Source organism: Orussus abietinus, unplaced genomic scaffold, assembly GCF_000612105.2.
Source record: "Orussus abietinus isolate OABI.00-Male unplaced genomic scaffold, Oabi_2.0 scaffold225, whole genome shotgun sequence".
In the NCBI taxonomy this organism is placed as follows: domain Eukaryota; kingdom Metazoa; phylum Arthropoda; class Insecta; order Hymenoptera; family Orussidae; genus Orussus; species Orussus abietinus.
Genome location: NW_019394375.1, coordinates 127,982 through 152,702, shown reverse-complemented (window position 1 = coordinate 152,702; position 24,721 = coordinate 127,982). Strand labels below are relative to the sequence as shown.

Genomic DNA, 24,721 nt, shown 5'->3' with positions numbered 1-24,721 from the left:
TCCGGCTGCCCAGATTTGTAACAGGTGGCAAGTGCATTAGCCGTCTGCATCCTCTACCGGAGGTCGAACAGGACGCGGTCGCTCGATCCTTCCCGTGAATCTCTCAACTCATCTCTGATTTGGCAGAGATGAGTTGGCCCCTACCAGAAATTCGTTGCGCCGCCCTTGGGGGCAAAAAACGGTGAAAGCTATCGTACGAAACCAGAGGGCAGCACACGATATGCGATCGCGCGACCCTGCCCGTGAGCAATCTCCCAACTCATCTCTGCATGGCAGTGTCCACTAGCGTCGACTCCGTGAGCAGAAGGTTCTGTTCACCGTTTGAGAGAAGGCGTAGAGGTTATTTCGCAATTTGGTTATTTTAAACTAAATTTTTTGTAAGAAATGGCAGGTGCAGGTGACGCTGATGATGCGAAATTCACAGGATTGTCAAAATATTTTAATAGCACGACAAATCGAGGAAGAGCGAATGTAAGTAACGTACAGATATACCCTTATATTATCGACTAACGACAACGTGTTTCGAATTCCATACGATTTCTGCACTGCAATTTCAATTTTCAGGTTGCAATGGCAACGTACGGCTGTCTTGCAGTAATTGGACTATACTTTGCACTTAAACCAAAGAGCAAGAAAGATGCTTAGTGCAGAAGCTCCTGCTGTTTGTGTGAGGTGTATCCCTTATGTAATTGTTTAATAGATATACTTTGTAATGTATTTCACGTTGTATAAAGTATATCATCAAAATAGACTGAAACTGGAATCGTACATATAACAATTCTTGACTAGTATGTTAGATATAACAAAAATGAAGCTGCATATGAATAAAATAGAAGGGACAGGTCGAATAACCTGCTTTACCGATTGCACCTTCAATAGTTGATAAAGAAACAATTTCTTTATTGAAAGAAAGAAATAGTTTGTGTATTGTTCTTTGCATTAATTTATACATTGACCGTTAAGATCTTATATACATAGTATTTCCATTCTTTCTTAACAAACCTTGATATGTTTTGACATTAATGTAAAAAGTGAATGCATGGAATAATTAGAATGATTATATATATATAATTACGTTGCCTTAAAAATCAATCACAGAATGATTTACGTTTTGAATGTGGCAGTTGCTACCACAAGGTTACCTGCTAAATTGGTCTTTGCTTTTTTGTGAAATTCTACAAATTTATTAACAAGTAGTTAGATATTGGATTGGTCAAAATAAGTCTTTTATTCATTTTCATTATACATTTATATTGTGTATTTATTTACAAGAAAGCGTACCTGAGTAAAGGAAAATTCTTTGAATTGAATAATTTTACAAACATACATAATTAATTAAACTTTTAAGCTTGCATTTGAAGCTTTGCAAATAATTTGTAAAAATCTGTAATTATATTAGCTTTTGTATACTGTCTGATACATGCTATGTGCCTCAATTAGCGAGTTATGAATTATAATGAATTGTAATAGTGAATTGCCTTTTCCCAGAATGAGATACCAGAGTTTCATTTAATGAACTTAAATCAAGTGAAGGCACATCTAGTCACAAATTAAGTTATGTGCTCCACGTTGTAAATTCTCCTTACATCAATTCATTTGCATGCGCCTAATCACTTAACGACAATTTTTTCTTCGGCGATCACTTCTGTTTTCAGCTTTGCTGCACAATTAACAAAATATTCCCCTTTCCATTGAAGCTTGTACGTATTATACAAAACTGAATACGATGCAGTTTTGGTACTCGCAGCAGGATACATCGAAGACTCTTTTGATACATTCGAAGACTCTTTTGATACATTCGAGAAATGCGCTTACATTTTCAAAATACTTAATAACTACTGTGTATGTATATCTAGAACGTGATAGAAATTTCGTGACTAGAATACATGGGCTCTTTCCGTAGAGCCACGAGAGCGTTTCTTTTCCCTCTGTCTAAGACTACGTGCTTAACGTAGATATTAGAAGTAGTTGACTTATCTACAGGTTTCAGACAACATTTCTTTTTCAGAGATATTGGAGTGACTATCTTTGGCTTGATAATAATATTTATCGTTAATTCATGAAGACGTTTAAAATTGTGGAAGGTTAAGAAATGTACAACTGTTAGCATCGCAACATTTATGTAATCATAACGCAGGCATCAGTCAAGTGAGCGAACAAGTTATGGAGATAAAGGAATCTGTCCTTAACTTCCAGTGTTTTGAGGGAACACACGAGTGATAAGTTCGAAAAAATATCTCGTTACTTGTGTGTTGTCGTATCTATATTTTACTGGAATACGTCTACCTTAAAACATTCTGACACCGAAGTGCAAGAGTTACGAGTAAACAAGTAGGATTCGTCAACAAAATTAAATTTTCCTGCGCATCCTTTTCAACCAAGCCGGAATGCACATGTATCTATTTTATCTCAACATCTCATCCGTCAAGATATTTCTTGCATTTTACATTAAGTATCCACAAAAATATCTCTGCATCTTTCGCTCCCTTCTGATGCGGTTTAATTTCCAAAGAGAATGGATTTATATTTCCCTCGATAATTTTACTCGAGTCTTCACAGTAGTTCCTTTAGCTATTTCCAGCGTTTCCGACGATTAAGAATTTATATATTTCTTCATTCTTATATTTACTATATAATATATTACATATTTATTTACAATATTTATGAGAGAGTTACGAGGCTTCAGTATCTTTACTTACACGATTTCTTATATTTCTTATCGCAGACTCAGATGGCGTAAAATATTAACAAAGGAAAAATGTTTGTTCGTGTTCTGTTCCTAATTGTTGTGGCGAAGATCCAACAGGTTCTGAATTCATGTCATTGTACAATTTATACATGAAAAGTGAAACTTGCTTGATTCGTTTATACTTTGAGAGTTTAGTTGAGAGAGCACCACTGTAATTAGAATTCAATGGAAAACAAGGGTTTACAATTTACTGTCTTTTTTTAATATCTCGTGACATTAGTGATTTTGATACCTTTTAAAATTTTGTATACAAGGGAAGTATATCTTTTCCATCATTCGTAATTCATTTTAAATCGGGTTTCGATAGTTTAATAATTCTCGAGATTTCATATCGTCGCAATTTGAATATAGCGCTGTTATATAAAAAGTGTACAATATAACATGAAAGAGAACGAAACATGTCTATTTATGACTCGAAGTGGTTTTATTTAGATTAAAGTGAATTCCCACACTTTTGTGTGTTACGAATTCACTTTAATGTAAATTCGTTTTTACATCGTATGAGTAATAATACTGTTCGTGCATACATTAATCCAGGAATGAGAAGCTATCATTTCCTCGGTGTATACTCGGTGGACAAGAAGGCTTAATTTTTATTTACTCCATTTCGTCCCCTCATCGTGGACCTCACATTTTAATCTATACTTTGCTTATTCCAAAAATTAAACTTGCCGCACTATACGCATACATGTTACTACCTAATTCGGCTTATATTTGTGATTTTGGCAATTATCATTTTAACGATGACTACGAACTAATGCTAGTGTTACTAAAGCTTGGTAGGCACAGTGGAAAGATTCTACGTATTTCCCAATCAATAAATTATTTCAATAGGCAAAGATTTAAGAATATAGTTTGGGTAAAACAATAAGATCCTGTCAATTCTGATTTATATATATCATTTGGCTTGATTAATTAGCTTAATAGATTATAATTGTTGGTCTAAAGGCCCGTTAATTTAATCGGGAAATATCGCTTGTATTTCTTAGAGACCCGAAGAGATCCTATTTCATCCCGACATGCACCGAGGAAATGTATGATTCTTATCTATGAATTGTTGCTATTGCAATCCTATTTTATGTAACCTCGGTGAAAGATAAGATGTATGGGATGTGTGCTAACCGATTGATATACATTTAATACTTAAATGTCGCGAGATACGTTAAGTATGCTACAAGAGCTGTCATGTAGTTCTTTCAATACTCGCACAGAGAAGACGCGGTGAAATTGAATGATAATGCACCAACTTTGCCCTGATAAATCCCAATTTGATGTATCAATGTCATTGAGACGTAGCTTAGGTAACGACGAGTCTATATACACGAGTATTTACAGGGGACGGGGAGGCAATTGTCGTAGATAACGTCGGACGTGCAGACTTTTCGCAGTAGGATCAACAGTTTCGCAGATGCCATTCGGATCAGCTAACTTAAATCCGCTGGAAAAAGTTTTGAGGATGCGAGGAGCGAGAGTGGACGTGTCTTTTGAGGAGTGATTTGAACATTCGATGAATCCCTGCCACCGTCTCCGGCGGGAAGGAATTGCGAATGGATTGTCTGGGAAATTTTATTTTACTTTCTATACTCTACGCAAAGATCCCAAAGCGTGACAGTGAAAGAAAGTTATCTCCATAGGGTTCGTCACAAAAATTGAAAGATTGGTTTTAACATAAGAACGAAACATAATTAAAAACAATGGTGCCAATTAAAATGTTTAGGTAGGAAATGTTTTTAAGAAGTATACTGGTTTAACCTATAGTTTCGTACAGTCCGATTAAGATGACTAGATCTACGAAATTATAAAAGCATATTGTCACGATATCGGGGTTTATCAATTCTTGCTACAGGAGAATCGATAATGAACAAGAAACGCGGCACGTGATTTTTATCGCCTGTAATCTATGAAATTCTATGAAAAATATTCAATTTTTTCATTTGCCCCTCTCCAAGTTCTTGGCATTTCCGAAAAAAAAAAAAAAAACGGTCTACAATAACTAACAAAACACCCTGCAGGCGGTTGTTTATCGTTACACCGTGTTTCTTGTTCATTTCGATTAAATCAAGACAGTCCTATGAAATCAATGAGTCTTTTCAAATTCGCCACCCCCTCGGACTTCTTGGCTCTCCTTGAAAGTAGATTTATAATTATCTAACAAAACATATTATCAAACTACATCTTTCCGTCTACGCTGCATTTCCCGATCCTGAAACTCGGCAGAGTCTTGCGCCAAGTACATACCATACCCTCATCCACGCGTACATACGCATGGACGTCACCGAGATCTTTACGACAAACTTCGGTATCGAGGAGTTATTCGCTCAGGAAATCATGGATTCTAACGCTCGAAATCATTTGCAAATCAGATAGAAATCGTAAACCTCTGTAAATCGTTGGAAATCACCGAAACCCTGTAACAATTTTAAAATCGAACGTCACTTCTTACCCAATGGCATTGTTGTTTATTGTATGAAATCAAAGGCAATCAGCTTTCAAAGAAGGAAATCATTTTCACCGATTTCCGAGTGAATATCCCCTCCTTCGGTACATACATCATTCGGCCAAATATCGGCCTTTATCGGTCGCCCCTTTATACATATGTATATAAATGTGTAACCCAGTGTTACGTTACAGGTGACATTCGGCCGATAAGAGTTAACACCTCAATTTCTCACGCCCCCCGGATCTACGCAAATTCCCTACCAAGACCATCCAATATGTCCTTCGGCTCGTCCCACCTCGAGGATTCTCGGTCTTTACTGCAGACCAGTTTCGGACAAATCCTTCTTGCCCCAACCATTGTGAGCACTGGTAGTCCTTGACAACTGGCCAGGACTCGTGACTGGACTTCTTGCAGGATAATAGACGCACGGTCCAGGACTGGCGGACCTCCCAGAGCCCTTGAGGCTTTGCTCGGAGTTGCCGTTCGAGTGGACGTTGTTGTTGTTCCTGCCGTTGTTCAGCCTGAAAAGATGGGATCGCCTCGAGGAGTTCCTCAGCTCGATGTTCGTCGTGACGACGGATTCCTCGTTCGTCTGGAACTCGGGGCTGTCCCGACCGGGGCCGAAGAATCTGGCGCTGCAGAATAACCCGAGAAATATCCGCTTGAACTTCCGCCCGAAGATTACGTAGATGATGAAGTTGATGCTGCTGTTGATGGTCACCAGCAGGTCCCCGGTCTGCACCAGCCACCCTGGGGGGTCCCGCCAAAACTTCTCGTACACGTTCGAGACTAGCGGCAGGATGTTGCAGATGATGAAGACTATCACCACGCAGAGCAACATTGTCGCCAGGCCTATCTCTCGGCGCTGGTGGCGGGACAGGTGCTGCAGCTCTCGGTTTGCTTTCCTCACCTAGAAATTCACGAAGAAGTTGTTACTTTCAATCTCCTTTAGTTGTTATTTCCAGCAGTTTCACTTATTTTTTTCAGGACTTTCGCCGGAATGGAGCCCGATGGCGACAACTTTATAGACTCGCGAAAGGACTGGAGATATAAATTTTGATACTATTTCTGGTGGTCCGTTTTTACGCGTAAAGGTGAACTTGTCAAGGGGAGACTTGGGAGTGCGTGTTACTTATATTATAATTCATACAAATTCTACGTTTTTTATTCGTACAGCGATTAAGAGTCGTGCAACTTTTGATCCGAGATTTTTGTTCATTTCACGTGTTTCCGTTCCGATAAAATGTCTGTTGAGAAAGTTGCCAAGGTGCCTCTAGGGCCTACATGAGTTTATATGACAACGTATGTGAGGGTATATTTGGCGAGAAACTCTACCGAGTTTCCTGATTGCGTTTCTTAAGTCCGAATATGTTACTTGTTAATTGGAGACGTAAGGTAGTTATTTTCGAGTATTTTAACGACAATAAAATGGATTAATATTATGAGAAAGCCAGTGGAGTCTGGGACAGACATCTTGGACAGAAAAATTCCACAAAAAGATGCAACAATTGCACGGGATTGTAGACGTACAAATCGGTTGATAATAAAATAGTTTATTCCGCCTTGAACCTCGTAAGCTGTAGACGAGCCTTTCTACGCCAGCCGTTCGGTATTTAAAGTGGGCTGGTTATTATTAAAACCAGGAAGTGCATGGCATGCTCCCAAAAGATTCGGCACCGAATTTTCACAGCGCAACTAAGTAGACTGCCTACGCCGACATAAAAAGAGTACAAGTCTTTTTAATTACACATTTCGGGTAATTTTTTAACAACCAAAGTTTAGGACGTGTTACAAATGAAAATGTTCGACTTCATTTTCCCTAGTTTAAATTCGTCTGTCGGTTGTGACAAAGAAAGTACCATTTCGAGTAGCCAGAAATGTTGAAAGTTGTATCGTATGCCGGTAAAATAACATTTGTAGTTAATAGAAGGATCAGGGTAACTTGTTAGCGAGATATTTTACATATTTTATTTTTGCTTAACCTCGTAGATTGCGTGGTTGATTATACTATGGTAATTGAATGCACGGCAAGCATAGGGCGACGCACGAATTTCCAGGGTAAATATTATTTAGCAGGGCAGGTAATGAATTTCACCACTCCGGAGTAGATTGCACCGGGAAATGTACAAATCCGTGGACATGGCAAAATTCACTGTGATTGAAAGAATATTACCAAAATAATAGCACTACCCTGTAGGAAGTCACATACTCGATTAAGTTAACATTTTATCGGGTCAAAATGAATAAAGGATCAAAAGTTCTATTAAAAAAATCGTAAATTCGAGTACGTACTTGTTGATCTCAAGAAACTTCAAGAAACAGCCCGACTTCTTACATGAGTATGACTTTATATTACATACTTTTAGGGTAATCTGTGGACGGTAGAGTACATTGGGATATTTCTAAGTCGACGATTGTTATTATTACAAAAGGGAAATTGCAAAACACGCATTCATGTTATAGATAAAGCAAAGTTATCCCGTTGTGAAATTAGTACACGTATTGGGATATGAAACGAATATCTTCCGTTGAATTTCTTAATATTTACTGAAATAATAAAGAGGGCTGAATTGCCGAGAAGTAAGTCAGGCGACACGGGGACGTATGTATATTTGCGAAAAAGGTAATTTATCGTGTTATTGGAATCCGGGGTTATTCTTGAATCGATTGTAGAGAAAAGCGGCGTGCGGACTATTTGGAAAAGAAGTCAAGGACAATGCTCATTCTCGTTCATTTTTGCCGGGGAAATTTATTGCCAACCCGTTTTGGAACGAGGTGCGTTCCAAATAACGAAGAGACGACTGGCTCATAATGGCCGAGTTAGAGAACCACGATCCCATTTTACTTCCTCGAGAAACCGACGAATCGCCCGCGCCCTTCTTTACCGACGAGATCGCGTTTCGGGTGAAAAAGTGTTATGTGCACCAATTCGTAAAATGTCTTTTATTCATTCTTTTTTAAAGCGGTGTGCTCGTTTGACGGAACTTCTCTAAGGACGAGCTTATAGCTCGAAAAGAATTTTCGTAACAATTTATGGATTTTAAGGGGTTACGAAACTCTTTGCTCTCGTTAATGTGCATTTCAAGATCTACATCAATGTTTTATTTATTAAGGTGATACTACTGCAATTATAGATAAAACAGAAGTAAATGGAGAACTTCCGAAACCTGGGGTCTTTCACTTGTGGCCGCTGACGTCGTCTCGGTTATTTCAGGGCAAGATACGTATTATCATTTCCGAGAGACGAGATTCCACGAAATGCTCCCACGTGGGTCGCAGTGAAACGCGGGGACATCTTTTTTAACGAGGTTCTGGGCGCTGTTGGACTCATTGTTTACGGTAGTATTTATATGGCTAGGAGGGACGTTGCTCTCTACTAAGGGGGAAAGAAAAGAGGGGAAAATACGCGAAACTTTCCCAGTAATAAATTTTCCAGGTATATTGCACCGGCGACGTTATCTCTTTTCTCGAAAATTAAGACTAGTTTTGAAGGTGCTACTCGAAGGGATGTTAACCCCTTTACATCGAAACGTCGTAGCTTGAAAACTGTTTTAGGATCGAAGTACACGAGTAGGATAATTGCTGAAGAAATTACGTGTGCACTTAAAATACTGCATGATTTTCCGAAAGAAAAATGTTTTGGATAAGGGGATTTGAAAGTGGCATTCGAGGGGGTTAATCGTTCGTTAAACTTATCTTCGAATTGGATGTACTTATTTGTTTCAAATTTTACCATATGAATAAGGAGACTCTAAGGTAGGTCCTGAAACTCGAGAGTTTAATTTTTTTTACAAAATTTGGAAAGTATGTGTAAACGAATTTTCTTAAAATTGAAATTTCATGGGTGTCCGGACCTTTCTTGTAGCCTCCACATATACCTTGTCAAGTTTGAAACGATTCTTTACACCCAGTTTGCAGAAAAGCTTCATAAACAAGGCCTCTTTGATGCCACTTTTCACATGACTTTAAAGAGAATGCTATATAAAACTGAAAAATTTGAAATATTCAGATTCCTTTGGAGAATAATTGAATTCGATATTGCAAATTAATTATGTCGGTAGTTAATTTATTTTTGGGTTGTGAGAGGGCACGTATGGCTTTCAATGCGAAGATTAGGTCGCCGGAAGATGACAAGGACGACAAGGAGACACCGTAACGAGCGAACCCGTGTTACAGTTGCACGTATGATGGATTAGATGTGCTTAAAGCAGTTAATCTTCGTCGCCTTGTCAAGCACATCTAGCCGCCTCTTCTGAATAGACTTCTCGGTTCGGTTAACCGACACTCTCGAATAAATACACGCTTACAAATTCCCTGTGTCCTGACTTGAAAATTTTGCCCGATGACATTCCCTACGATATGTCACAGGTTAAATTTGCCCGAGGGGGGACAAGCGTAAAAATGTCAAATTATAAAAAGGGAATGTGAAAATAAAAAAGGGGGAAGGAGTCTTCCTGGCAGACTTCCACTTGCAAAATTGGACTGGCGTCGCGATAAAAGAAAAAAAAAAAGAAGGAATTTCTTTCACAAAATATTATTGGCACTCGGTGCAGTCGGGAGAAATCGATTTGCAGCTGCAGTCGCCACGTTAAGCACCAAACTTGCAGAAACAACAGGAAATATTTTACTTTTCTGTTGGCGAGTCCTAGTTTTTTTTTTTTCTTTTTTATGTTCCCCTGAGAGGTTCCTTGAAAATGGGTTCCTGAGAGTAGACGAGAAAAACGGAGCGAGGAGTCAACAGAAAATTTCACGCATCGCTGAGACAGTTGATGAGAAAGTACGTAACATTTTCGAAGATATCGGAATTTGTTGGATTAAGGATTCAACAAATCCATTTGTGCATCTGGTTTTTGAGAACACTGCGAATAAGATTTGCAGAAACAGTGAATGTTTTACTCTTCCTTTGACAAATCCTGTGTTTCTCTTTTTATTTTACCAAGAAGTTCCACAAAAGCAGAAAATCGCTTCGTACACCGTGAAGAAAAATTCCTTTGGTTCGAAGGAAATGATTTCTTTGAATAATGCTCGTTTGGATAAAATGAGAGTGGTTCGGTAGAAAGAACGTGTAATTACTTCAAAGAAATATTTCTTTTTCATTTAAAGAAACGATAGCATTCTGCGAATTTCATTAAAACTGTAAGGTGTTTAACTGCAACAAATCACCGTGGAATATTGTATTTGATCGATTGAAAGACATGGTTTCTTAGGTATGAAAACATATATTCATTTCATGGAACCGAGTAACACAATTTCTGAATAAGAAAATGTTGGTCCTTTCAAGGAAATTATTTCTATTAATGTAATTAAAGAAATGGAACATATAGTTTTGATTTCTTACTTCATTATCTTAAGATATGAAGTATTCGATCAATGCAAAGCATCAAAGTTAACCCTTATCACTCCAAGAATATTAGAAGTGTATAAGAAATTGACAGTATCACTGACGGTTGGTGTGATAAGGGTTAAACATTCAGCATTTTGTAGTGAAGACTGAATTTCTTGGATTTTGTGCTACAGTTTCTTTAATTCCATTCAAAGAAATAATTTTCTTGAAACAAACGATTTTTTTTTTCTTGTGTACGAATAGGAGAAACGGAGGAAAATTCGTGTATCGCGTTGTATGAAAATTCGTGAACATTGGGCCAAGCTTGCGACAAAGGAAGTATTTTCCTTCCCCGTTGACGAATCGTGCTTCTTTTACATCGCTAAAAAGTCGCACGTAAAACGCTGCCGCGCGTAAACAAAAAATATGACAGAAATCAGGGGACATTTTCATACACCGCGAACACAGGAGGCGAAAATATGGGAAACCGCGCAGTCGTTATAATTCGACGGTCCCCTTTTTCGCGAACTGGGTTACACTTAGTCGTTTACTTGCATTCTTTCTTTTCTTTGAAGTCTGCTGCACATTTAAGTCGCCTCTGTTTAAGACAGTGGATCGATGTCAGAGACGGTTTTGCTTTTCGAAAATCATCGTTTCTTTTTCCGCATCCTAGAAGCTAACACCGAAGATAAGGAAGAAACCTGACCGTGGTAATGGATCGAAGAAGATTCGATAATCGAATACCGTCGAAGCGTTATTGAGGATGACAAAGGGTCTTTCTTGAAAGAGAGGGTGCTTTTATTTCCAAGACTTTCGAAGACTGGGAAGGCATGAAATGAAATTATCTGCGGTTCGCCGGAAATAACGAGGAAAATGTAAGGAGATAGCGCCTCTTCCGAGCACTTCTTACCTGCGATCTAAACTCACCTGTCGAGGGGAATTAATGGAAAATTAACGCACAAGTTGGAATTGATTATTCTCTGACACCTCCACCTTCTATCTTTGTCCACTAACGATAAAAGTCGTATCCAAGGAAGGGAAGCTGACGAATTTTCGTTCCAACAATTTACCAAATGCGTACAAGTACCCGAATTTTGCAGTATAATTGGTGAAACATTGTAGCTTTTAGATGCTGACAATTTTACTTCAGTGTAAAAGAGTGAAAGTATTTTTGTCTTTAATGTAACATAGAATTTTCCCCTGTCACTATACGTGTGAAATAGTTATTTTATTTCGAAGATAGACTTATCGTCAGTTTGAGGTCGTGGGAAGGATTCGTAGTATCGAATTTGCAATTTTCTGCATAGTCGTTCTTTTTTTCCATGTCGGATTTATCGCTCCTTTCCTTTACCATCGGAGCCAACTCCGGAGATAAATAAGTAACTTGATCGCAGTAATGGAACGGAAAAGATTCGATAATCGAACGCAGCTAAAGCCCCACCACGGACGACAAAAGCTCTTCCTTGCAAAGACTCCGTGCTGTTATTATTCGATTTCAGTGGATCGGAAAGGCGTGAAATTAAATTCACAGTACTCGGGAATCATGCCAAATATGTAAAACCATGTACCGGCCTCCGAGATATATTTTACAATTTTCTACGGCAAAAAAAAGATGTTGCGATTCCCGAGGAAAGCCTAAATCTACGTATTTTTTATGTCAACATATTCTTTCACCTTGTCCGCAGAATTTCAGTATTATCACAGTTAATACAGCTTCCTGAAATTAATTCTATTTTTGTAGTAGGTGGGAAATTTTATCCTTTGTTCAACGTTTTCTTCACCGTTTGCGTTTATCGGGAACAGCAATGATCGGTTTTGGGAAATAAACAATGGTCCGTTTAAAGATATATACATACATATATATATTTTTTTTCTTTAATAGCTGTAATATCTACCTTTAACGTTTCTCTTACCCTTCTGTAGATGGCGAAGTTGAAGATGACCAAGCAGCCAAATGGAAATAAATAATAGACGAAGAAGTACATCCAGTGGACGTATAGGGTGACGTATAATTCGCTCTCCCGTAAACTAGCTGGGATGATGCAGGTCACGGTTACGTTGTATTTCCAGTGTATCTCCGTGTCGAAGTCAACTTCCCAGTATCTAAACGAAATTACAATCATTTCTCGTGATACCCTTAACATCCCTGTGGCCTTAAATGCGATTACGTTATTGCCACACCCGGTAAAGTCAGTTAAGCCCCTAGACTTAAAACGGTAAATGGGCCAATCACAGAATTGAAGTGCACAAGGATAAAATGGGTTCCTTAAATATATACTATACTGACATAATATACACTTTCTCACATTAATAAATATTACCAGCAACTTCCAACACAATGGGATTGTCGTGACATCGTTATCAAAGCTTAAGGGGATGTGAAAATGGGGGGGTCAATAGTTCGTGAAAGTTTTTTCCAAATTGGGTGTACCAATTTCTTTCAAATTTTACCACATGGATAAGGAGACCCTAAAATAGGTTCTGAAACTCGCGAAATTTCATTTTGTAAAGGAAATCTGAAAAACAGCTATAAACAAATTATCGTAAAATTGAAATTTCGCAAGTTTCAGAACCTCTCTTAGGGTCTCATTATTAATGTAAAATTAGAAACAAATTGGTACACAAAGTTCGGAGATAAGATAAAAATGCGTTTGTCTGTTTAAGGACATTCGTTCATCGCATGAGTGTCGGTTTCAAACTCGGGGACATTCTATTGGTACTAGGGAGGGTAATTTATTTTTTCAATATACAATTTGTATTCACCGGGAGTCTTACTTGGACAAATTATAAATGATGGAGACGATGACGATGCAGATCACTGCTATTCGTGCTCGTCCATAAGTGCAGAAGGACCTCGCCTTCAAGGGATGGCAGACTGCCACATAGCGTTCCATGGTGACTGCCAATGTTAGGTAGACAGTTCCCATCTGGACGATGCCAGTCAGCGGGTACAGGAACTTGACGATCTTTGGATATACCAAGAACTTGTACTCGAACAGAAGCCCCGTGTACGAGTAAATCGCCGGCAAGCCGAAAGTGAGCACCTATTTAAAAAAAAAATGTGCGCGAATTAAATTAATTACGTTTTTAATCACTAATATTCCTATAGTTCTTAGAATTTGTATGACGCATTCGGCTAAGCCTTTGGTATCGAACTGCGGTAAAAATTTGTAAATGGTACTTTGTCTCCACGTCGTGATATATTTTTCTATCATCGGACAGATAACGATGTTATAAATTAAGATAGATTGATGTTGACTTTTCGAGATTTTTTTGAGATTTTAGATGAAATCTCTCTTCTGGAGATTTCATTAAGAAGATTCCCTTTATCCTCATATCTTCTATTAAAACTACTTTGCTTTTTGCGTCGCTCCACTGTTTGCAAGTCGTGGGGACTTTCATTTCCACTTTTTAAATGAATCTCCCTCTAAACACCTGTTTTCATCCTTGTCTCATACGAACCGGCCCTAAAAAGTCTTAATGCCGTGGCGAGAACAAATTTCTCTCTTTTACCTCCGTCTAATTCTACACATCTTTTTATTACCCTAAAGTCTGTACACAAGAACGGTTTCGTCAGTTCATTTAATTTAGGAATGGTCACGGCATTGTAAATAAAATACGTAAAATGATGAAGTACTCATTTATGGTAAATGTTAAGCCCTACACCTCATGTATCATTTTTTCTACCCACTAGCATAACTAGAGTAGTTTGTTTCTCGTTGACAAGATGTTTTCTATCGGCAGTAAAGGGAAGTGTTAGTAGGCGAATCTCTCTGTTTTTTAATGAAGAAGTGAATGGTCAGGAGCAAATTCAATTTAATCCGAGTTTAGTTGTTAAATACCCTACTTAAAGACCGATGAACAACACACATTGCTTAGAGGCGAAATTTTAAAACCTATTGTGGTGGGTTTATACTCCATTCATAAGTTCTAAGATTAATTCCTCCTTCAAATTGTTATATGCTATCATATGGTAATGAGCATCCAAACAATTACTCATATCGAACCCCCACTTTTTTTCTATTTCCAGTTGCACGATTCCTAATATATTTCGAATTATTTTACAAAACTAACCGTGACATAATTGTTTAATTCAGTACATTCTCCTCTTCGAATTAGAAGAAGATATTTATTCGACGTAAACAATGTTCGCCGATGTTTTTAAACTCAATGTATCCAAACTCCCACGATCGATTGCATTTTCAAATTAAAAAAAAATTGCTTACAAATACTGACTGTATTTTGATAATTTATTATTTTTAGATATAGTAGAAAAGTTTGATCGGTTGACGTATCATTACCCCGGGATTTTGAGGAGCGTTAATAAGTTTGTATAAATAAAATGCATACTCACCGAAGTTATGATGAGTACGGTGTCGCACCTGGCTAGCCAAATCAACAGGTAGTTAATCGAGGACTTCATCTGTGGCCTCGAGAGTATAATCATAGAGATGAGATTCCCAAAAAGACCGAAAATGCCCACCAGGTTTAGGAGGATCCCATTGGTCACGAACTCGAAGAGTGCACCCTCCTTGAGAGGCTGCTTGCACTCAGTAATATTAATCGGAAAGTTGGTTGCAAAGTTAGCTGCAAAACTATTAGTTAGGTTTCCATGGTCCGCGGTAATATTAGACCGAGCGTCAACCAGGTCCATCATTTCGAGATTTCGCGCGATTTCGGCTTTTCTCAAAATTGACCTCCTCGCTCACGTGACCATCCTGTCCTTTCAATCGAACGATTTTAGATCTCGATTTCGATTCACCCATTAGTCTCGACAAGAGCCGTAGCGGGGTTTTCGGATCATCGAAAACCGACGTTTCGATCACCACTGTCAATTCGCGGAGGATTATTGCGAATATAGTATGTCAATTTATTACGTATCGAAAAAAAGGAATATCGATTGTTAAGAGAATTTTCTTTTCAGTGCTTCTCGACGTATTTCCTAGGACCGAAAGTATTGCATTGTTTTCTATGAAGTTTCCGAAATCGATCCTTTTAATTATTCTATTTTCCTTATTAAATTGCTTTACAAGATCGACTCGAAACAGAATCGTCATATATAAAGTACTTAATATCCGGAACTCTTGATCTTGTTTTACCATCGGTTCAATATAAAGTACTTAAAGATTTTGAGAGAACTATGCAACAATTGATTTTCAAGTTTCCATTTTCACTGTGCAACATTTCGCGAGGACGGAGTTGTGATTTGTTCTGCTAGGAGCGCTTCGTTGAATACCTGCAAAGATAAAAAAAACAATTGTTAATTTCTATCGTTAAGGCATCATTTGTTATGCGGATATGAAATGTAGACATTTCTCGAAAAACCTCACGTACATTCGGCAGGCGTGAAAAAATTCATTTGAATTTTCGTTAGAGAAAATGATTTCAAGATGACGTAGACGAGTAGACTAGCACGAGATACAATTAACCAAAAGAAGTGTTTTTTTTTATACCCAAACAAAGTAAACGTAACGAGCTTAGAAATCTTTGATCGATTAGCCCCTGTCAGAATAATACTAATTTTACATATTAGTGGATTTACATTTTACGGGAAGACCTCTCGGCCAATCAGAGTGCGTCCACCTGTAACCCGAAATAGCGCCCACCACGAAGGCGCATTCGAATTGCTGGTCGACCATCAATACGCTCGTTTTCCAGGGCAAAATTTCCCGGGCAAAATCGGATGCGGCTTCGGGTCCAGCTGGATTCACTTAGTTGGAAAACGAGCGCGTCCAATTTGCGGGGAGGAACGATTCGCCGATTCTCCCAGAGCGATAGCTCGTGTCGAGTATACGTATAGAGAAACCGAAGGGCATGGCCGAGCGGTCGCTTCCGCGTGACATTTCCCGTTTCCGCGAATCCACGCGAATTTCCACGAGGTCGGATCGCCGGTGCGCGTCACCTGTTAAAATCACCTGCGATATGTCAATTAGTCACGGACGGCACTACTCCCCTCCTAATTTCCCACTTAAGGCCCTCGCTTAGGAGCACCCGCTCGAGTTGGCCTTACCCAATAAACCGAACGACCACTTCCCGATAAAACCCGACAACCCTAATTTTCTTCCCTTATCTGCGCTGCCCTGCCCTTCGACTCTTAACCCTCCATGGGAGCTTCGATCCGGTGCTTTATCATCGATTATCGCACGAGTGTAAGATCAATCGAGGGATCTGATACACGGGGATGAATGGTGCAGGGCGGCTGATACGCGGTGTCAATTGAGAATGTATTTTGCGAAGGTTGCCGTTACGCTGATAACAATCCGTGGAAATTTACATACATTTTTGCGCACTTCTTAACCTACGTTGCACGTACAATAACGTAAAACGGAAGAGTGGCAAAATGGAATGTGTATAAATACACCTAACATTGGATATTCACCGTATTGGTGCACTCTTAAGTACAATAAACGAAAACAGGCTAGCTTCCAGAAAAGTAGACTTAGCGAAGAAAAATTCACACTCAAGGTAAACGGTTGCGGATAAAGGAAATAAATTAAATTCCTGTAAATCTAAATCACTACCTAATGACGATACAGAATTCAAAGTGTTTAAACTNGAAATTAATTCGTTCAATTTAGAGAAGCTCCAAAACAGGAAGTTCACGAGAAGCAACGGAGTTAAGTTCAACCTTCCCGTTGTTTGAAAAGTCGGGAAGCCGAGGTTCCTCGGTCCGCGTTAAAATGTATTATATGTAAAATGTAAAATGTATGCGAAGAAAAATTCACATTCAAGGTAAACGGTTGCGGATAAAGGAAATAAATTAAATTCCTTTAAAATAAATTAATTTCCTGTAAATGTAAATCACTACCTAATGACGATACAGAATTCAAAGTGTTTAAACTGCGTCAGTGGCCAATAATATATCGAACTTAATAGATGAAATTAATTCGTTCAATTTAGAGAAGCCACAAAATAGGAAGTTGACGAAAAGCAACGGAGTCAAGTTCAACCTTCCCGTCGTTTGAAAAGTCGGGAAGCCGAGGTACCTCGGTCCCCGTTAAAATGTAAAACTGAACGAATGAAAACGAGCTTCCCTACAATCCCGGTAAATTGGCCGAGCACCCCAGGAGGCTCGTAATCGACTCCCACGCTGGAGGCAACCCGAAATGCCCCTCGCTGATGATTACGAACAAGTCCAGGACTGGGAATGGCGCTTCATGGTTCGAAGATTTACTACACGTGACGTCAGCAGGCGCGCGTTAACTTCGAGGTTAGGTTGGCGCAGTTTCGGTGCGCGATTTCCCTTTTCCCGTTTCCTTCCCCTTACGGACTAGTCCGATATCGATTATCGATCGTTACGGAGTAATGGTTGCCGGTAAGGTGGGCGCACCGATTAATCATTGCTTCGTACGTAATGCGGCGATACCGGAGAGGAATCCGCACCTTGAAACTCACGCCGATAAGCCCTAATCTCCCGGCATCGGTGTACGATTTGTCTTTATCAATTAGAATTACACCCTCGGATCTTTTCTTCGGAATGGGAGATAGACGTGTGAAAATTTACGTATCACATTTTATCCCATGTTTAATGTCGGAGGGTGGCAATGTAGAAATTCTATCCGTAGAATGAAGTATCCTGCGTAAGAACGTGTACCAAAAACGCATGCAGAACGCACGTAGCATTTAAGGCCATCATAAAATAAGTAGCAACATGAAGCAACCGTAAGCATAGCCAGATCAGTTAAACATAAGCCAGAAAAGCAGCTGGCTTAATGTTATGCTTACCCTGAGGAAAAATATTAGCTAATTGACACAAACATATATTGCTGGCGGGTATATTGTTGCCTGAATCATATGGAATTGCAAGAAATAATTATTCCGTTGAGAAGAAATATTGATGTTATTGATTTAAAATAATGTTGTTTACTCAATCTGACATTTCTTTTGATGTACATGATTGCAGGAGTAATTGTTGTTCTCAGTGTATGGGTACTGTTATGCGAGGTATATGTCGCAGCCTTTATTTCGCAAAACAAAGCATATAATGAAACAAATGTCTTCCCTATGTGCATAGGTATGCACAAGTACGTGGATAAATTAAATGTTTTTTGAAGCATTTGCGTGCTCATGCGTGATTGGTGCACGGGCTGACTAATATTCTGATTGATAAAGACGCGTACACATTTGAGCGCAAACGCGTACGCAGGACAAATGACATCTACAAAAATGTCTCGATTGTTGCCTCAGATGATTTCATTCGCAATTAAAAATTCAAGTACATATCAGAACACGAACTCGTACAAAAAATTCGTTTTGCCCCATTTTGCCTCGTACGTGTCGCCTTCAGATGTGTACGCGCGTATATGATGCGAGATAGGACAAATGACATCTACAAAAATTTCTCAATGTGGTAATGAGTATCGAACGTATTTGCAGAAAGAGTAAGAAAAGGAGAGTGTAGATAATACAAGAAGAGTCGTTACAGAATCTGCGTCTTTAATGCGTAATGTATTGAATAGACTTGTGACCTAGCCCAACAATATTGAAGAGGTCACTGCATCGGAAAGCTTTCATAATGGTTGTTATCTCCTGTCGTTAATAACTAGATACGTATTTTGCACCTTGATTTCATGAGCGGAGCATTTTTACGACCAAGTTTTACCAAATTTGAAGAAGAATGTGGTCCAGATTGCGAATCGAATAGGTATCGCCAATTTCGTCCATTGTGCAGATTTAATTGGGTAACCAGGCAATCGCATCAAATTCAGTATAACTAGTTTCATTGCACGCGTCCGTTAACCTCAATGCATCAGTCGATTTATTCGCTTTTGTACGATCGTTAATAAACCGTGCGTATGATGTGCTAACGAAAAGCCTGCCTCAAGTTTATTTGATTTTATGTAATATAAATTGCTCTTGAAGATACGATATTTGAAGATTGATCATAGTTGAATATTTAGGTAATTCACTGTCTTTGGTTCGTTAAAAGAAAAAAATACGAGTTTTTAATCGAGTAGTAATTTAAACATTTACTTTTGGTAATTTTCCGTGAAGTTTTTCTCAAACATTACGGATGTCTCTCTATAATAGTGGTGAAATCTGTAGGAACAATTAGGTTAAATGTTTAAATGAGATAAGAGAAATGCTCTAAGTGACATTTAAAACAGGTTAAGATGAAATTACGATTGTGCGTATCGGAGATTCAATTAAGGGGCGAGCTCCAACTGCACCCATTTTGGTTTGAAAACGTTACATTGGCTTAATGACAATTAAGGCCAACGATAGGATGCAATACCGCATAATTAATCGTTTAATGAAATTACTGGTAGATATGTCTAATAGATACTATGAGGTTTATACGCAGAGCAGCCAACATGTTTAACAACGAATTTCTTGGATCCGAACGAAAAATTCGGCAAAATATTAGAGGAATTGTTGACAAGTTTAGCACGTGTATTTATTTAATTACAAACGTTTAAATACAAACTTCTGTAGTCCAATATGAAATATGTATTGAAATTCTAAACATTTATATGCATTTATTTATACAGTTATTACTGTTTAAATGTACGAGGGTGAATTTTAATTATTGCATAAAAAGATTACAATTTTAATCAATCGAGTTTGGTTGTCTGACTAATTTTCGGCTCGTATCACTTAACTTTTCTTACTTACATCGTGCATTATTCTTCTTCATGACATGAAACTTTTTCAAATTGTTGATTACCAAGAGAAATAATAATTCTTTGGAACGTATTGATGCTCCGTTAAACAATAGTTTTTCCACGTACCAGTCCAATCCAAGAGGGTTCGGTAAATTTGTAACAAATGCGTTGAACGTGTATATACGTTAATGACTCCTCGCGGATCTATTTTTGGATCTATGTGCATGAATGAGTGAGGTAATTCCTACGTCACAAAAAGAAATAAACATCGGGGAATAGCAAAGTCCAACATATTGACACACAATTTAAAAGCCCTATCGTTTGTATTCGACTGCATAGCTCGGATTAGTCAGCAATTAAAAATACATCTCGCGATGACGTTTTGCGAGCTTGCTGTTACATTTCTTCACCAACATCTTACTACAATCAGTTGAATGACATCGAGGAGTATCTATTCCATTTTTGATATTATTAACGATAGCATGCTGGTAAAATTCGTTTATCTCATATTTCCATAAAAATGTATGGAACATTCACGAGTCTTATTTACTATTCTGGTGTATTTGTTGGTATTATTAGAGGGCTGGTGACGTTATTTGGTGCGGCGAAAACTGGCAACTGTCTCGGATCTCCTCGCACTCTATAAATTCGTCAAGGTCTCGTTTAAGTAGACAGTACGATTTTATATATGGTCGACGAGTCACTATAATTATTTCACTACCGGGGGTACAGGGGTTAAAAGGGATAGGGTACCAAGAAAATGCATATTCTCAGCGGAGGAGGACTAATGATTGCACCGGCCAGTTACCGAAATGACGAGGGATATACTATTACGGGGTCTAAATCCGAGAATAGAGGTTTTGGGTCAGCAAATGAAGTGCCTAAAAAGCTACAGTTAACTATTGCAGTAAGAGACAAGCATAACGGAGAGAAATTCGGAAATGAGTTCGGCAGTACTTAATCCTGCTTTGACGTTTTGCCATTATTTTTCGTCATTTCGGAAATTACGCCATGAAATTCAATTAAACATTTCCCTAAGCATTTTTCAAATGATACTTCTTATGTAGGGTTGTACGTGTAAATTTGCATGTTAAGAAAGGGGAGCGTATTGAGTAGTGAAATATTAATTTTTTTTCTTACACTTAACTTCAAAGTATTTTCATCTTTACGTTTTAGTATTAACAGAATTTATGTAAACGTTTTCGTTTTTATTATTTAATTTCAATTCGTTGTCTAAGAAGTTAATTAGCGGCTGTGCTTCTGGCTTGGCGAAGTTGACGTTAGAATCGCTGTTCGTTATCATTGGTATCATTGGCTCAATTCTTTTTTCTTATAGTTATTCACTATTTACATACGTCCTTTTGTGCTGGTATCAACATATTTTGTGTAATCATTTACATTGTTTTTTTACTGGTAATTACTATTTATAATCATCTTTATGTCTTACTATTGAGGCAGTTTGAGTAAACAATTCAGAGGTCAGATTACTACTTTTATAACAACTATATCTAGCTACTCCAGATAGATGCAAATCAATATTCCAAACATAATTCTAAGCTCCTAGAGTAACTCGAGGAAGGCACTTTCTTGCCTTTTTCGGATGTAGGCCATTTTACACCATTTTCCGCTTTTCCGAATCCTTAAATCCAGCCGCGCGGGCTTTCAAGATGGTCCAGGAAGAAGAGGGTCGTGATAGATGCCGGCGCTCCTCCCGCAGGAGGATAATTCTTTTTTCCTCGTTCTCCACTTGGAATTCCCAGGGGCGTCGCAAGAAGTCCGATTCCCGGATAACCCTAGGATACTTTGTCGGATCCGCCGGTCGAGTCTTTGAACAAAAAAAAAGGTCCAGTGGCGCTTCTTCTGGCCACGGACAAACTGTTTGTGCGATTTTTTTCATCCCAAAACTTGGGGGCTGAAAACCAAATCCACTTGGAATGCAAATTCTGCCTTGGAGGTTTTTGACGAGGTTCTTTCGCTGGGCAAAAATATCTGACCATCGATAATAAGTTGGACCGCTGAGAACGTACATTCAGGGTTTGTCCGAAAAGTAATATCAGGGTGTTGATTTAAAAAAAATGTATTGATCAGATCGGTACAACACATTAAAAGGTTTCCAAATAGGCTCTTCCTGCGTCGATACATCGCTTCGAGCGAGATTTCCAGGCATCGAAAGCGGCATGGTAGGCCTCCTCTGGAATGTCCTTTAGATCCTTGGTGCAAGCCGCTTTGACGTTGTCAACTGTTCCGAAATGATGTCCTTTCATGGGAGTTTTCAAGCGCGGAAACAAAAAAATAAGTTTGGGAGAACCACGTCAGGACTGCAGGGCGGCTGGGGAACCGTTGGCACCTTTGAATCAGCTAGGAAGGAAGGCGGGGTGGGCTGGCGGCGTTGTCATGTTCAATGAGCGCTGCATTTCGGCTTGCACGAGAGACGAAAACGCATTTCACGGAAAAGCCTGTCTTACGAGCCTTACTTTCCGGATGGTCGGAGACAACTGAGCGACCGCGCGTTCGAAAACTGACTTCTCGTCAACCGGTCCGAACGCGCTGCGATGCATAGTCACTTCACAATTAAATCACTGACATCACTTTTCGGACGAACTCTGTATATTAATGCCTTTCATACATTTTCATCATGCGTAGAGTTATCGAAGTTATTAGTCCGCTCGTTCGGAAACTTCCGCCAACTTCATTGGATTTCCTGGATTAAGCCCCTTTAATGCCAAGTAAACAGAGATTTCTGCAAACTTGGAAAAGTGCAAGCAGTTGCATTGATCTTCACTCAATGAGTTCACCGTAGACGGGGGCGGGATATTTAATTCGCTTGGAATATTCTGAGCAATTTGCGGTGTCAATATCAACATTTTCATGAATAATTTACATTTTACCGCCTAACATTTCTGTGCTTTCGTTGACAATATTCGGAGCTGGCTCTGCACAAGGAGATGTAATATGAAATCGAACATACGTCTAGTGCTTTTTAGTTACTGATATAATTTATAGAGATAGCATAAGTGTTCTAATAACGTCATTTTGCATGTTCTTTTTCTTCTGTAAATTCGTCGAAGAGCTGAAAATAGATTATGAATGGAAGAACTGTTGCATTTTAATGTTACACTGTTTTATTTCTTTGAATTTTGTGTAATGATACTTTGCCCTTTTCAATGTGAATCCCTTCTTCCAATTCTGAAAGGAAAACGGTTCGTTCATAATTTTTGGACTGCATTAGATTTATCATTCGCATATCTCTGGGGGCTTCATTAATCTTTATCGTCTGTCGTATCTTAAGAATCGATCGAAAGAACCCGTATTCGGAAAGAAAATCTGAGCTTTTCCCAGGTTTCGAGAACTTCCGATCCCGCATTCGTGGACCATTAATCTCTTTTTCAAATAGGTACATCCGGTTGTGCGGTACAAACCGGAATTTCATTTCGTTGACTTTCTTTTCTATTAGTTTTCCCTGACCATCCTTTTCGTGAAGATGAAAACAAATTAAAATAAGCAAATTGCAAGGGTAATGTAAAAATTAATTGGAGAAAATTTAATGGATACGAATGCAATGAATTCGCATTCGATTAAAAAGCTCAGAGAAGATGAGAATCTCATTAAATGGAACTTCTTGACAGGTGCTTCAATCGGGAAGGGATTAGATTCAACTTTACATCTCCGCGAGTTTCCTGCGAAACTAAGTTCGATTGGAAGTCGAGAAGTACAACTTACTGCTTACAGGACCGTGATTTTACTTCCAAACATTCTGAGTGCTCTTTGAATATTCTGAATTTTCCAATAGAACGCAAGTCGCTTTTAACATTTCCGTCGAAGTTGAATCCGTATTTTGTTTTTTGGATCTTTCCTTTTTGCAGTGCTTTTGGAAAGTTTTTACATAAGCCTAAGTTTGTAAGTAAGTCGCTTGGTTTCTTTAATTTGATATTTAATTATTGACATAGGGTTAACGATAAAACTTAACTGTAGGAAGTACATTAATACTCTCCTTTCTGCGAGTCATACACGAATACTTGGTATTATGGGGGGTGGGGCAAAGATATGTTGGAAACCCCTTAATTTTTTTTTCTTACGCTTTTTTCGTGTTTAAGGTGATTAATTTTTTAAGAATTTTAGTTTCATTGAAGGGTTAACAATGAAACTTAACTGTAGGAAGTACATTAATACTCTCCTTTCCGTGAGTCATGTACGAATACTTGGTATTATGGGGTGCAGGACACGGGGGTGGAGCAATGATACGTATGTTGCAAACCACGGTTTCAACACAGAGACTAGGGTGAGACTGAAATCCTAGGCTCTTGGTCAAAGGCCTGGGCGTAGATTATCCAAAGGTCTGCTACCCAGGGTAAACACAAAGGACCCTGAATTTGAGTGATTAAGGGCGTCATGGCCCCTTTGCACAGCTATCAACTATCAACTATCACAAGTACTCCACGAATTTTGCAAATCTGTTATATTTACGTTGAAATTTTCACAAAGAAGTTCCTTCAGCACAAACACGTAGAAAGTACATTTATTGATCAGGGTAAGTTCGAGCGACTAAAGGCTTCGCGATGCATTGTCAACTATAAACTATTTAGATAATATTACATTCGATTTCT

At 38.6% G+C, this 24,721-nt stretch overlaps 2 protein-coding genes across 2 annotated transcripts in view; one reads left to right on the top strand and one right to left on the bottom strand.

Annotated features, from left to right (window-relative positions):
• Positions 1 to 264: 264 nt before the first annotated feature.
• On the top strand, positions 265 to 851 carry LOC105702985 (up-regulated during skeletal muscle growth protein 5). Its single transcript, XM_012431007.2, has 2 exons — positions 265 to 471; positions 565 to 851. The coding sequence occupies exons 1-2, from the start codon at positions 385 to 387 to the stop codon at positions 643 to 645; spliced, it is 168 nt and encodes a 55-aa protein (XP_012286430.1). The 5' UTR covers positions 265 to 384; the 3' UTR covers positions 646 to 851.
• Positions 852 to 1,204: 353 nt separating this feature from the next.
• Positions 1,205 to 24,721, bottom strand: part of LOC105702984 (FMRFamide receptor) — a 36,130-nt gene continuing 12,613 nt past the window's right edge. The window contains exons 2-5 of the mRNA XM_012431006.1: positions 14,867 to 15,748; positions 13,288 to 13,556; positions 12,426 to 12,615; positions 1,205 to 6,099 (exon numbers count right to left, since the gene is read on the bottom strand). Of these exons, the coding sequence (XP_012286429.1) occupies positions 5,503 to 6,099; positions 12,426 to 12,615; positions 13,288 to 13,556; positions 14,867 to 15,169 (1,359 nt within the window). The 5' untranslated portion in view covers positions 15,170 to 15,748 and the 3' untranslated portion in view covers positions 1,205 to 5,502. The remainder of the gene's footprint in view (positions 6,100 to 12,425; positions 12,616 to 13,287; positions 13,557 to 14,866; positions 15,749 to 24,721) is intronic.